The sequence below is a fragment of the Agelaius tricolor genome, unplaced genomic scaffold (genome assembly GCF_023055355.1).
Source record: "Agelaius tricolor isolate 1412-34295 unplaced genomic scaffold, bAgeTri1.0.p SCAF_2, whole genome shotgun sequence".
Lineage (NCBI taxonomy): Eukaryota > Metazoa > Chordata > Aves > Passeriformes > Icteridae > Agelaius > Agelaius tricolor.
This window is the reverse complement of record NW_027269262.1, coordinates 94,917,930-94,931,379: the sequence shown is the minus strand read 5'-3', so window position 1 is coordinate 94,931,379 and position 13,450 is coordinate 94,917,930. Positions and strand designations below refer to the sequence as shown.

The 13,450-nt window shown below is 48.6% G+C and overlaps 1 protein-coding gene across 3 annotated transcripts in view; it reads left to right on the top strand.

Annotated features, from left to right (window-relative positions):
• Positions 1–13,450, top strand: part of ZC3H3 (zinc finger CCCH-type containing 3) — a 127,309-nt gene that overhangs the window by 93,936 nt on the left and 19,923 nt on the right. For all 3 annotated transcript variants that reach the window (XM_071421932.1, XM_071421931.1, XM_071421933.1), the window contains exons 6-9: positions 1,582–1,663; positions 3,249–3,404; positions 5,104–5,173; positions 9,960–10,091. In XM_071421932.1, coding sequence (XP_071278033.1) covers positions 1,582–1,663; positions 3,249–3,404; positions 5,104–5,173; positions 9,960–10,091 — 440 coding nt within the window. The remainder of the gene's footprint in view (positions 1–1,581; positions 1,664–3,248; positions 3,405–5,103; positions 5,174–9,959; positions 10,092–13,450) is intronic.

Here is a 13,450-nt window from a genome sequence, read left to right as displayed (position 1 = left end):
AAAGAAAACTGAGGAAAAAAAGCCCAATAAAATAATTCCATTGATGTATTTTTGCTGCATAAAAATTCCAGCCCACGGGCAGGAGGCTGTTGAGCCTTTTATTTATCCTCTATCTCTTTAGTGATTCCTCCTTTCTGGCCAAGATGACCTTTAAGGGCCCTTCCAGCTCTAACCATTCCATGATTCTGTGATTCCAAACTTGTTCATCCCTGTGTATCTGCTTTTATCCCCAAATATTGAATATTTAGAAGGACTGTGTGCTGCCTTCAGGAGCTGATTCCTGGTGTAGGTTTAAGGAATATTAAACACAATTCCAGAGGGCTGAGGATGCTCCAGCCCTATCCTAATGGATTTTCATTTGGGGCTTTCTCCCCACATTGTTTGGGAAGTCAACCTTGCCCTTTATGGAGGTTCTTCAGCAGAGTCTTCGGAGCATCCCAGAGTTGGCAAATGTTTATTCTAGCACAAAAAAAAAAAAGATGCTCCTACAGCTTGGGATGAGAAGGAATTTTAAAAAAACAGGGGAAAAAAACCCATCTCAGTGGTGGCTCAAACGCCCTGTTGATGGAATTTGATGTGCAGAGGGAACAGATGGGGCTTTGCCGACGCCGGCAGCCGAGTGACAGCTCGCGGTGCCGCGCAATCAAATTCCACTCGCTCAACTTCCCAACACGCCCGGGCTGGCAGGTGAGTGACTGAGCCGCTCTCATCCCACCTGGAAGACTCAAATCCAGCCTTTCTTTCCCATTCATTCTTCCCTGCACCAGTCAAGGATGATTTAATTCCATGCGTGCATGGATGGGAGCGGGCGCTGGGCTTCCCTGTCCAGCTGCGGGGAGCGGCCAAGCCAAGCGTGGAAATTTGTTGGATTGATGGTGGAAGCGTGGGATTTGCTTGGAGAAGTGTTCTGGCATGTTTGGGTGCTGAGGGGAAAAATTCCTGCTGTGTTTGGGGCTGGAAAAGGAGCACTTCTGCTGGGGCTGCTCCAGAAGTGGGAAGTCCCTGAAGGGCTTCTTTGTCCTTTGGTTCTCTGGGAGCTCTGTGCTTTGGGTTAAATAAGATCATGGAATCATGGAATGGTTTGGGTTGGAAAGGAGCTTGAAGATCGTCCGGTTCCAACCCTCTGCAAGGGCCAGGGACACCTTCCACTATTCCAGGTTGCTCCAAGCCCTGTCCAGCTTGGCCTTGGACACTTCCAGGGATGCGGCATCCATAGTTCCGCTGGGCAATTTGTGCCAGGGCCTCCCCACTCTCCCAGGGAAGGATTTCTTCCCCATATCCCATCTGTCCCTGCCCTCTGGCAGTGGGAAGCCATTCCCTCTGTTTTGCCACTCGAGGTTCTTGTCCAAAGTTCCTTTCCAGCTCTCCTGGAGCCCCTTTAGGCATTAGAGGAGGCTCCAAGTTCTCCCTGGAGCCTTTTCTTTTTCAGTCCAAATAACCCCAGGTTTCCCAGCTTTTCCTCACAGCAAAGGGTCTCCATCCCTCCAATCATTTTTGTGGACCTGAGGTACTTAGGGCTGTGTGAATTCCTGTGAAATTTCTCTATTCCAAGCAGTGATCCATGTTTTTCTCTCTCTCCAGCACTGAGATTGCACTCCACACCCAGTCCTGGGGTCTTTACACCCAGCCTGAGCAGATCCTCAACGTGCCGATACATCGCCAGGTCTGTACTCACGGGAAGCAGGAATGACGTGCTGCATCTTTGGAATTATGCTCATGAGGGAATCAGGAGCTTCAGGAGCAGCTGTTGAACTGGAGGATAATTTGGTGAAGCTCAGACTTCTGCTTTTCTGCAGCTTCTACTTCGAGGTGGTTTTAAGCTCAGCCAGAGCCTCCACACCCTCACAGGGAAGAATTTCTTCCCAATATCCCATCTGTCCCTGCTCTCTGGCAATGGGAAACCATTCCCCCTTTTCCTGGGACTCCATCCCTTGTCCCAAGTCCCTCTCCAGCTCTCCTGGAGCCCCTTTAGGCACTGGAAGGGGCTCCAAGGTTTGCCTGGACAGCCAGGCTGGACATTCCCGGCTTTCCCAGCCTGGCTCCAGAGCAGAGGGGCTCCAGCTACTGGAACATCTCCAGGGCCTCCTCTGGATCTGCTCCAGCAGCTCCACATCCCTCTACTGTTGGACCCTAGAGCTGGAGGCAGCTCTGCAGGTGGGATCTCACCTGAGTGGGGCTGAGGGGCAGAAATTCCCCATCTCCTCCTGCCTACACTGTGGGATGAGCCCGGGACATTCTGGGCTCCCATGGCTGGATCATGTGGAGCTTCTCATCCACCAACTGCCCTGAGTTCTTCTCCTCAGGGCTGCTCTCAATCTATTCCCCAGCCTGCCTGGATTTGTGCTTGGGATTACCCACTACACATCCAGGACCTTACACTTGGCCTTGCACCTCCTTTTAATTCAGGAGCTGCAGACAACCAACAATTACAGAGGTTAAAATGTGCATTTCCTCTGAAAATAATTTCCTTGAACCTGTGTTTTTCATGGATAATGCACTGCATCCTCATCAAACTGGATCTTACTGTGCCCTACCACTGAATTATCCACTTGGAGAGATCTGATGTGCCCCCCATGGTTTGTCTTCACCTGGATCTCAACACTTCCCCTCTCCCACCTGGTCCCACACATCCCAAGAGCTGCTGGGTAATTCCCTCTCCAGCTGGAAGCTCATGGAAAACATGTGCTTAGCAACTTCTGAGCTCCTTAAGTAGCTTCTAGTGGGACCAGGCAATTAAAAAGGAGCTTTTCTGCTCATTGGTGGTACTTTTTGTTCCTATGGCCATCACGTAGGTGCTCATTCTTTGAGGTTCATGAGCAGGTGCCCACTTGAAGGCCATGAATACCATCAGGCCCAGATGGTGGGACATGTGCTGAAGAGCCCTCCAAGTCATTCAGCCTTGGCATCCTGTGCTGCACAAGGAGAGGATGTTTCCTTCCTCACCATATTCCCCAAAAATGTGGGAAACCCTCTCCATGCTCATAAATCTGAGGAGAGAATCAGAGTTATGGGAGTGGGAAGGGATCTTACTGGTGACTTTGGTGTAACCTTGCAGATATTTAATGATTTGGGGTAAAGTCAACCAAAAATTGAAAATATTTAAGGACTTATGAGCATGAACTTCCTAAATTTCACTCTGCAAAGATGGGCTCCTCTGTGGTTTCAGGTATTGTTGAGGTGTCTTCTCCATGCCATTGTGGTGTTGGAGCTGGAGGTTCTCCCTGACCTTGTCCCTCTTTCTCCCTCAGCCGTGCTGTGCAGAGGAGCTTGGCCATCATCCGTCAAGCCAAGCAGAAGAAGAAAAAGAAGGAATATTGTATGTACTACAACCGCTTTGGGAAGTGCAATCGGGGTGACAGCTGCCCCTACATCCATGATCCAGAGAAGGTGGCCGTCTGCACCAGGTAGGGATGGACACGGAATTGTGGTGAACTGGGACATTGGGTGGCTTGGGTGCTTTCTTGTGGGGTATTGCTAAGGGAAACAAACTGATAACAGAGCTGTAGAACAACAGGAATGGGAGCTCTGGGTCAGGTGTAGGTTCTGCACTGTTGGGTTGGAAGGAGGAGGATGAGAAGAGGCCAGAGAATCATGGAATTGTTTTGGTTAGAAGGGGCATCAAGGATCATTGAATTCCAAACCCCTGACATGGGCAGGGACGCCTTCCACTGTCCCAGGTTGCTCCAAGTCCTGTCCAGCCTGGCCTGGAACACTTTCAAGGATGGGGCAGCCACAGTTTCTCTGGGAATTCCATTCCAGGGCCTCACCAGCCTCACAGGGAAAAGTATCTTCCTAATATCCTATCTGTCCCTCTGGCAGTGGGAAGCCATTCTCTTTCTCCTGGCACTCCATCCCTTGTCCCAAGTCTCTCTTTGGCTCTCTTGGAGCCCGTTTAGGCACTGGAAGGGGCTCTAAAGTCCCTTTAGAACCCTTTTTTTCTGGGCTGGGTGACTTTAGCCCCTGCCCTGACCACACTCCAGGTTATTCCTTCGGGAGCATTCCTCAGATCCATTTAGATCAGTCCAGCAGATTTGAATCCCTCAGCCTGTGACGTTGTGCAGCTCCGAGACTTGGTGATTTATTCCAGGAGAACTGATCTGTGTTGGCAGTTCATTAGACCTGCCCAAGAGTTGATTAAACTCTATTATGAGTCATTTAAAAAGTGCAGAAGAGCCAACTCCACTGATGAACTCCTGGAGTAATTTTTCCATAAAATTGCTGCTGTGCTGGAATCACTTGGAAGTTGCTCAAAGCTCAGTGGAAGACGATAGAGGAGGGGAATGTGATTTATTGGTTTTTTAACTGATTTTACTCCTTCTCACTCATGCTCCCATAACAAATCCCATAACTCCTTGCCTACTTTAGGAATTGTGCTCCTTGAAGTCTTTTGGGTCTCCAACCTGTCTCATTTCCATCAATCATTGGAGGACAGCACTGATTTCTCCCAGTTTTGTGTCTCCTTATCCTTGTTCATTTATCTCTAATTCTATTCTTTAGCTTTCCTTTATAATTTTGTTAATCTGATCTCAGAGTGGTCAATCCTAGGAAAACTCTTGACATCCTCATGTGCTCTGGGATCTTGGTTCCAGTTCTGGGCCTGTCTTTGCTCCTCCTGGTCATTGGCCACTCCCACCTGGAGCTTCATCCAGCATCTCTTGGAATGGGATCATAGAACCCTGGAATGGTTTGGATTGGAAAGGACCTTCAAGATCATCCAATCCACCCCCCTGCCATGGGCAAGGACACCTTCCACTATCCCAAGTTGCTCCAAGCCTTGTCCAGCCTGAGCTTGAACACTTCCAGGGATGGGGAATCCACAGCTTTTCTTAGCAACTTGGAATAATCAGGGCTCTAAAAAGGACCTTTCTTCTTCTGGGAGCATCATGTCTGAATTTTGGGATACAAGCCTTGCTCTACCTACTAATGAGCAGCCAAATGTGATGAAAGAACAAAATCTAGTAGGAATCATCATCTGCTCTTCTGACAGGGGGGATCTGTACTAATTTAGGATGTGAAATGGGTTTATGGATGAGCTCGGCAGCAATTGTGTGGTTTTTTGTGACCCACCTCGTGTCCAACCTGCTCCATCTGCTTTATCTCCAGGTTTCTCCGTGGCACGTGCAAGAAGACGGATGGGACCTGTCCATTTTCCCACAAGGTGTCCAAGGACAAGGTCTGTGTGACTTCCCAATGGGAATATGGCTCTGTGTGCAAAGGGGTGGTTGTAGGAAGGTTCTTCCTTACTGAGTGCTTCCAACTGAGTTTGGAGTTTCCTTACTGAGCTCTCCAGGCTCCTGAATCATGACAGAGGGATGGTGGAATGGTTTGGGATGGATGGGACCTTCAGGATCGTCTCATTCCTACCCCTCTGCCATGGGCAGGGGCACCTTCCACTATCCCAGGTTGCTCCAAGCCCTGTCCAACCTGGCCTTGAATTTTTCCAGGGATGGGGCATCCACAGCTTCCCTGGGAAACCTGTGCCAGGGCCTCACCACCCTATGGTTGAGGTCTAAAAAAGACCTATGAGGTCTTAGAGATCTAAAAAGGACCTCCAAGATCATCAAGTCCATTTAGATGCGTCTAATTCTTCCCTACTTCCTTAAGATCACATTTCCCTGGAAATCCCTCTGTGCTGGGGTTGGAGGATGTTTTAACAAACATAACTTGGAGGTATAAATTAATAAACATCAATTCTAAAATGCCAATCAGCAAAATCAGGTTGAAACCATGGCAAAATAATTCTGGAGTTCATTGCTTTCCACCTTCTTGATGTATCTGGAGCTCTGTGGTTTTATTACACAAGGTGGAAAAATAATCCAGAGTTTTTATTTTGGGTTTATCAGTGATGATTTAGCACCTCAGCCTGTATTTAGTGGCTGGGATCTCTACTTGGATGTAGCTTTGGAGACTCCAGCACGGAAGCTGAGGTGCCTGAAGCACGTTCCTTGTCCATGGGGAGCTCATAAGTTATCTGGGAAGTCGCTCCCAGTGAGACACGGAGCACCAGATGTTTTTTACATGGATTTCTCTTCAGAGTCACTTAATCACGAGTACATAAAACAGGGATGGGGACAGCTGCATTCCCTGGCTCGTGGCACGTCAGAGTAGGAATGGGGATGAGGATTGATAGATGGAAAAAAAGTTTGGGTTTTTTTTTTTCATCCTGTAACAGCGTCATGCTTCAGAAGTAAAGAAGCTAAGAACGAAGGAAGCTTTACAGGTGGATTGGCTGTTGGTTTATCCAAAATTATTGTAATTAGCACTGCCAGCTACTTCTTGTCATCCAAGTGAATGAAGTGTAACCCTGTGTCTGCATCCCTGAGGTGAAGGATTGAAATTCATCCACAGAACCATGAACTCCAAATTAAATGGAATTTCAGGAGATGGTGAAGTCTTTTTTGGACCTAGGGCAAAAAAATCTAGATGAAACTTGGGAATTGGACATGTCCCAGGAGCTGTTGCAGTTGGTGGTTTATCCACCAAAGAATGTGATGGTTGGATGTGGATGAATTTGTGGTCTCTCTACCCAGGAATATTCATCGACATGTTCAAATTCCTGATGGAAATGTGGCCTCAGTTTCCCCTCTAGGAACACTTGGTCCCTCAAGGAGGACCTCTAGATTTGGCTTCTGGGCTCTGTTTTGGGTGAATAAATGGAGAATGAGGGAAAACTCAACCTTTAGCAGCACCTCTCCAGTTTGAGAAGAATAACAGTGATATTGTGGTAATAAAACTGAATTGAAAAGGAGTGACCATAGGAGCTGTTTGCCAATAGCATTTTGGGGACAGAATCCATGGGATGCAGTGACCTCACCTTTATCCTGAGCTACTGAAGCATCACCTAAACTCAAGATGAATCATTAATTAACAAACCAAAATCATAGCAGGCAGTACCAGCTCTGAAAAGCTTTCGGAGCACATTTTTCCTGCCATGCTCTGTTGGGAAGGGGAATTATTTTTCACAGGATTAACCAACCTGAGGGTGGTTCAAAGGTCTCCCTGTTTGCCACCTTGTCATCAGCAAGGGCTGGAAGAGAAACAACCTCCTCCATGGAGTTCAGACTTGTTCCAGGGTGATTTATTGCCATGGGAATGCTGCTTCCTAAAGCGGGAAGCAACTTCACTTTCCAAGTCCTGGAGCTCCCCATTAACCTGAGTGGTTCTTGGCAAAGGTGGCATTTCCCTCATTTATCAGGGCTGGGAAAAGCAGGTGGAGGCACTCAGCAGAGGAAGGAAGCAGTTTTCCTCTTGCTTGTGGAGTTTTTGGAGTAAATCCCATCTTTTCCTCAGGTGAAGGATTGTGCCTCGTTGGTTTTTGTCTGTTTGAGTTGAGGTTTTAGTGCAATCCCTGTTTTTTTTTTTTCCATGTGGTTTGGGAATTCCTGATTTCGTTGGTCCCGTCGATTTCACTGTGTGGTTATTGGAGAGGGACACCCCAAAACCTCCTGATCAGAGAAAGTTCAGGTTGTTGTGTGTCTCAGCTCGGTGGGATTTCAGTGGGATGGGATATCCAGTCCAGGAGGTGAAGGATCAAAGGCTGGCAGGGCTTGGCTCTTGGTTTCAGGACAAAACTGTTTCTCAGCCTTTGTTCACTCCCATGCCTTAGTTTCCCCACTGAAAAATGGGAATAATCACTATGTTCTATGGGAAAAATTACTGTTTTCTATGGAAAACTGCATGGATTCAGCTGTCACAGCAGCAGGGAGCTTTTCTCCATCCTAGAGTAGCAAACTCCTTGCTCCAAGCAGGGAATGGTCTCCAGGATGGAGGATGGCTCCATATTGTCCCTGAGCTTTGCAGATCCAAACTCCAGTGCTTTCCATCACCCTCTGGTAATGGAAGAAAGAGCCTGGGGAAGAGGGAAAGCTCTTCTTGTTCTGCCATGGGCAGGAACATCTTTCACTATCCCAGGTTGCTCCAAGCCCTGTCCAACCTGGCCTTGGGCACTTCCAGGGATGGGGCAGCCACAGCTTCTCTGGGCAACAGCTTCTCTGTGCCAGAGCCTCACAGTTTAAAGAATTTTGCTCCACAGGAGATTCAGGCAGAGCCTTTGGTGAGAAGCACCTGCTGAAGTGACACACAGGGAATTTTTCCACCGTGGATCAGAGCCACTGACACATCCCAGCAATGGGGAGAAACCAGGAAATCTGAAGGAAGCGGAGGTTGCGAGAGGCCGGGACTCGAGAAGCCGCCCGCTGCTGTTCCAACAGCTTTTCCCCTTGAGGAACTCGGAAAGAATCAGCATTTTTCTCCCTAATAGAGCTTCAAAACTCAGTTGTGAGCAATTTGGAGGCTCACGTGGAGTTTCGGGTTCATTTAGCTGCTGCCTCCAGAGCTTGGAGAGAGTCAAAGCTGTCGAAGGCGGCCGCAGCGCCCCAGTGCCTTGAATTAATGTTATTGTTATTTGTGTGGACGTGCTGGGGTGCAAACAAGGTTAATTGAAATGAGAGCGCTGCTTCCTCTTGATAATGGCTCGGGCTTGACAGCGAGGAGGAGTTTATTTTTGTCGGAGAGCTGCCTTTATTATCCCTTTTTATTAGAGCTAATTTGGGCTCTATATCAAAAACTACATTAAGGGAATCGTTTACGGTCACACCACCAGCACTGCCAAAGATCGCCCCAGAGCCCTGTCCTTTATGTTAATGTCTGCAGTTAAAAGACAATTAAAAATAAACTCTCCTCTTTTAAAGCACCCTTTGTTTTCTTTCCTCTCGGCCTCCAGCGAGGCAATTTAGTTCAACCCTTAATGTGCCCTTCAGGGATAAGGGATTTTTCCGGATAGCCCCGGCCGTGGTTATTGCAGGATTGTAAATATTACTTGGGGATGCTTGAACTGGTGGGACCAGGATGCTGCTGGTGAATGGGGTGATCAATACCACGCCAAGCAGTGAGGAAATTCGGGATGTAGGAGCAGGAGGAGCCGGACCTTTGGGAAGTGCACATTCCAGGTGGCAGCTGCCTGGTCGGGGCGGGAAGCGGGAAGCTGACGGCGGTTGCCGGTGAGTTAAGTATGCTGAAATATGGCAGCAGGCTGGTAATTTGTTTTTAATGATAACAGCTGGCAGAAGGTGAAGTTTGTGCTTTGAGGACGATGAGGAGAATCCTTGCTCCGTCGGTTTTCCCCATCGGCTGTCGCGCTGCAGAAACTCGGGAATGCGGGAGCGCGGGATCAGGGATCTGCTCCATGTATCCCTCTGCTCTCCTTCTCCAATGCTCAGGGCAGGAGCTGCTCTCCTCCTCATTTCACTCCCTCCTGGAGCGTCCCCGCCTGCCCCAGTGTGCAGGGACAGGCATCACAGCCCTGGGGAATTCCAGGATAATGCCTTGGAATGATGCAGCCTCCCCAAAATCCTTGTGGAGGGGCTTTTTCCCCCCTTTCTAGGAGCCACCTTTTGGAGCCTTTATCAAACCCCCTTCCAGCCAGCTCTGTATCCATGGAAGAGCCAAATGGGAAGCACCCCAGGATGCTGTTTTGGCCTTTGTGATGGCCAAAATTTCCTCTGGGATGTTGGGATTCCCTCTGAGAATTCCTTGTGGGATGTTGCAGCCGGGCTGGGTGTGTTCCCTGCAGCAATGTTCCCATCTTCATCACTGCATCATTCCTTGCAAAAGGTGTTCCCAGAATTTATGACATTTTCCCATCCCTTCCCTACACTGTCCAGAGGGAATTTTCTTCCTGGTGGCAGTTTCCATCTTTTCACCCTTTTCTCCAGCATCCTGAAGGATGCTGAGGGAAGCGCCTTCGCTCCCTGCGTATCCAAACACCGGGAACACGTAATACCAGGGAGCTGCCTTGCAGGAGACCAATGGAAGAGCTAAAAACACTTCTGGGATTGGTGGCTGGCAAAAGATTTCTATTTATTTTATGCTTGTCACGCTTTCATTTCAGGTCTGGGGGTTGCAGTGATTCCGAGTCACGGGTTTAGGGAATTGCTGACGGATTTCTCCTCCTCTTGCAGATGCCGGTGTGTTCCTACTACCTGAAGGGGATCTGCAGCAACAGCAATTGCCCCTACAGCCACGTCTACGTGTCCAGGAAGGCAGAAGTGTGCCAGGATTTCCTCAAAGGATATTGTCCCATGGGAGAAAAGGTAAAGAGGGATTTATCCCAGCTGTTGTGGGCCAAAGCCAAAGCCATGAGCAGCGTCCTGCACCAGCTACGGCACCACAGGGAAGAGCTGGAAGCTGCTCAGCACCCGGATGTGATGAAGAACAGTCCTGTGCTTTTCCAAAGGGTTTTGGCGAAGTGGTTTGGTTGGGAGAAAAGGGAAAGAAATCAAAGGCTTTGGCTCATCATGCTGGTGTTTCCCTGGTAAGAGCCTCCATGGGGTGTTCCTGTTATCAGTGTCTGAGCTAGAAGCACCTCCCCTGAAAACCCCTCACTGAAACAGATGAAAAATGCAGGAAAATATTTAGGATTCCCTGTTTTACCTAGAAAATCCATAGGCATTAATGCTTGTTTTCCACTCTGGCTCCGTGACGGGTTTAAACTTGAGCCTAAATCCTGTGGCTTAGTTTTAGGAGCAAGACCAGCCTTGTTCAGCATCCAGCTGTGCCTGGGGGATTCATGAAGCCACCTCCAGGTCCTGGGGATGGTTTGGATCTGTGCAGTGAAGTCCCTCATGGACTTCATGTGCACCCTGGGGAGAGTTGCAACCTCATCCATGAGCTTTTGGTACCTGATGTAACGTGGAGATTGTGGGAGCAGTTTTCCTGGAGCAGGGCTTGGAGCCAGCTGCCATTTGCTGTTCCAAAGGAATTTGGAACACACAGGATCTCACCTTTCTGTGTCGTGGCTAAGGGAGAGGAGTTGGCTCTGCTGGTGTTCCCTTGAGAATCCAAGTGACTGTCCTGACTCCTCTTAGCTGTTTTCCAAATGGGTATGGGTTATGGTATGGGATTTCTGCTCATATTTGGACAATTGTGACCAGCAGGAAAGGGAATTCTGCCCCTCTGCCCCACTCAGATAAGACCCCACCTGCAGAGCTGCCTCCAGCTCAGGATCCAACAGAAGAAGGAAGATGTGTAGCTGCTGGAGTGAGTCCAAATGAGGCCATGGAGATGCTCCAGTGGCTGGAGCCCCTCTGCTCTGCAGCCAGGCTGGGAGAGCTGGAAATGTCCAGTCTGGAAAAGGGAAGGCTCTGAGGAGACCTTAGAACCATTTCTAAGGGGCTAAAGGGGCTCCAGGAGAGCTGGAGAGGGTCTTAAGACGAGGGATAGAGTGCCAGGACACAGGGAATGGCTTCCCACTGCCAGAGGGCAGGGATAAATGAGATATTAGGAAGAAGTTCTTCCCTGTGAGGGTGGTGAGGCCCTGGCACAGGCAGTCCAGAGGAGTTGTGGGTGCCTCAGAGGGCTCTTCTTCTCCTTTTCTCCATCCTGGTAGCACTTGTTTGCAGAAGTACAACCCATCAGGAGAAGTCGTAGGTGCTCAGATCCCACCAGTGTGGCCACCAGCCTGTCCCAGAATCCAAACACAACGCTGGATGGAATCCTAGGATCATTTAGGCTGGAAAAGACCTCTAAGATCATTGAGCCCAGCTTTGAACCCAGTACTGTCAAGTTCCACTAAACCCCATCTGGTCTTTTCTCCATCCTTTCCCCAGGAGAAACCACCAAAGAGCAAAAACCAGGGAAAAAAAAGCCAAAAGTGAGAGTTTTAAGGAAAGCAGGACATCAGCAGCAGCAGAGGGAAGCTCTAATAAATTAGTCTGGGCCTAATTACTTTTTGTGGCAGCGCGTGGAGGGGGACTTGATGCAGGATAAACATTCCCTCAGAAGGAAAACACAGGCATCCTGCCACCTCCCTCCAGCGCAGCGCCAGCCACGCAGGCAGGGTCCCGACAATTATTTTTAAAATATTCCAATTTAAATGAAAATATAAAAGAGATATTTAGAATATTTATTCTATTAGGAAAAGTGCTTACGGCGTCACTTTTGGAATGTCGGGAAAGCATTCTCCTCCAGATGATGGATAGCAGCCTGTAATTATATATGGGGAGAAATTGCTGAGCGGGCCATATTTAACTGGGGAGGAGAAATTCCAGCTTGGGCCATTAAGGGTTAATTTTATTCTCTAAATAATATAAAAAGTGCTGAGTCCGTGCCTTTGCTCCAAGTAGAAAGTCCTCAAATGGACCCCGGAGAGTTTATAATATTCTACTGAATCAAGGAAAAATGTTAACCTTGCTTCATAAAACGATGGCTTGTTAAAGATGCGCAGTCCCTTTTCTTGTGAATTATTTAGGATGGGAGTAAATCTTCCCTCGTTCTGCCTTTCCCTGTCCGAGCAATGTTGGTTTGAAGCACAAAGAGCACGGAATGTGAAGGTGTGCGACTCTGGTGGAGCATCCTGGGTGGATAAACTCTGATGAGGCTGGTCCATAATTAGGAATTGAAGTTGTTTTGTGATGATTTTTGGCACGCTGGGCTCTTCTTCCAGTTGCATTTTCCTATTTGTGCCCTCCCAGACAAACACAATTCCTGATTTTTAGTAGACCTCCATCAAAAATGTCCATTATTATCCATAATTTATGACATGTCGTTGGCAGTGTTGTCTCTTAAGGACTTCCTAGGATGTGTTGCAGGATTCTCAGGATAAGTTGATCCACCTTTGACCCATTCCATGGACTGTAATTCCAGCTGCTCTTTGTAAAGATGACGCCAGGACTGACCTGCTCTGGCTTCACCAGGAATTTAGAATTAAGTGAGAAAGCTTTAATTTTGCATTCCCAAGTCCTTTTTTCGGGAATGTGGATTGTAGAGGGTCTAAATCCACCCTTGAGGAAGGGGACAGCTCCTGTACAAGACCATGATCACATCCTTCTTAAAGGGAATGTTACCCCCAATATTAATTAATTAGTCTAAAGTTGGACCTGATGATTTTGGAGAGCATTTCCAACCTAAATGATTCCAGGATTCTGTTTCCAGGAGGGAGCTGATGGCAGAGCTAGGACCTTGGTTTCCAGCATTCCTACAGGTTCCTTGGTCATGGGTTGGGAAGTTCATCCACCATTTGTGCTTCCTAAAGGGATCATCCCTAAACACAACATCATACGAGTCCCTTAAAGCCATGGAGTGACTCCCACCTCAGAGATCTCTGTCCCAGTTTTCCTGGAGCTCCCTGCCCTTCCCTGGCACCCTGACCTGGTCATGCTGGGATGTCCCTCTGGGCTTGGCCACCTGCACTGGAGGAAGCCTCAAGAGGGAAGTGGGGAGAGAGGGAGAAATGGGGCCTCTTGCAGGTTCTTCCCAGGGCTTTTTGGAGATGTTTTCATGAGCTGCTCTACAGTCAGAGCTCCTCTGTGCTTCTACATCCCTCCTCCCATATGGGGCCTTGTGCAGGGGCTTGGAGGAGGAATTATCTAGGAGAGATGAGGTTGGTGGGTGTGAGGGATGAGCCAGCAGCAGTGGGTGAAGTGTCTGTGGTGAAGACCCCAGAGCAAGGGAC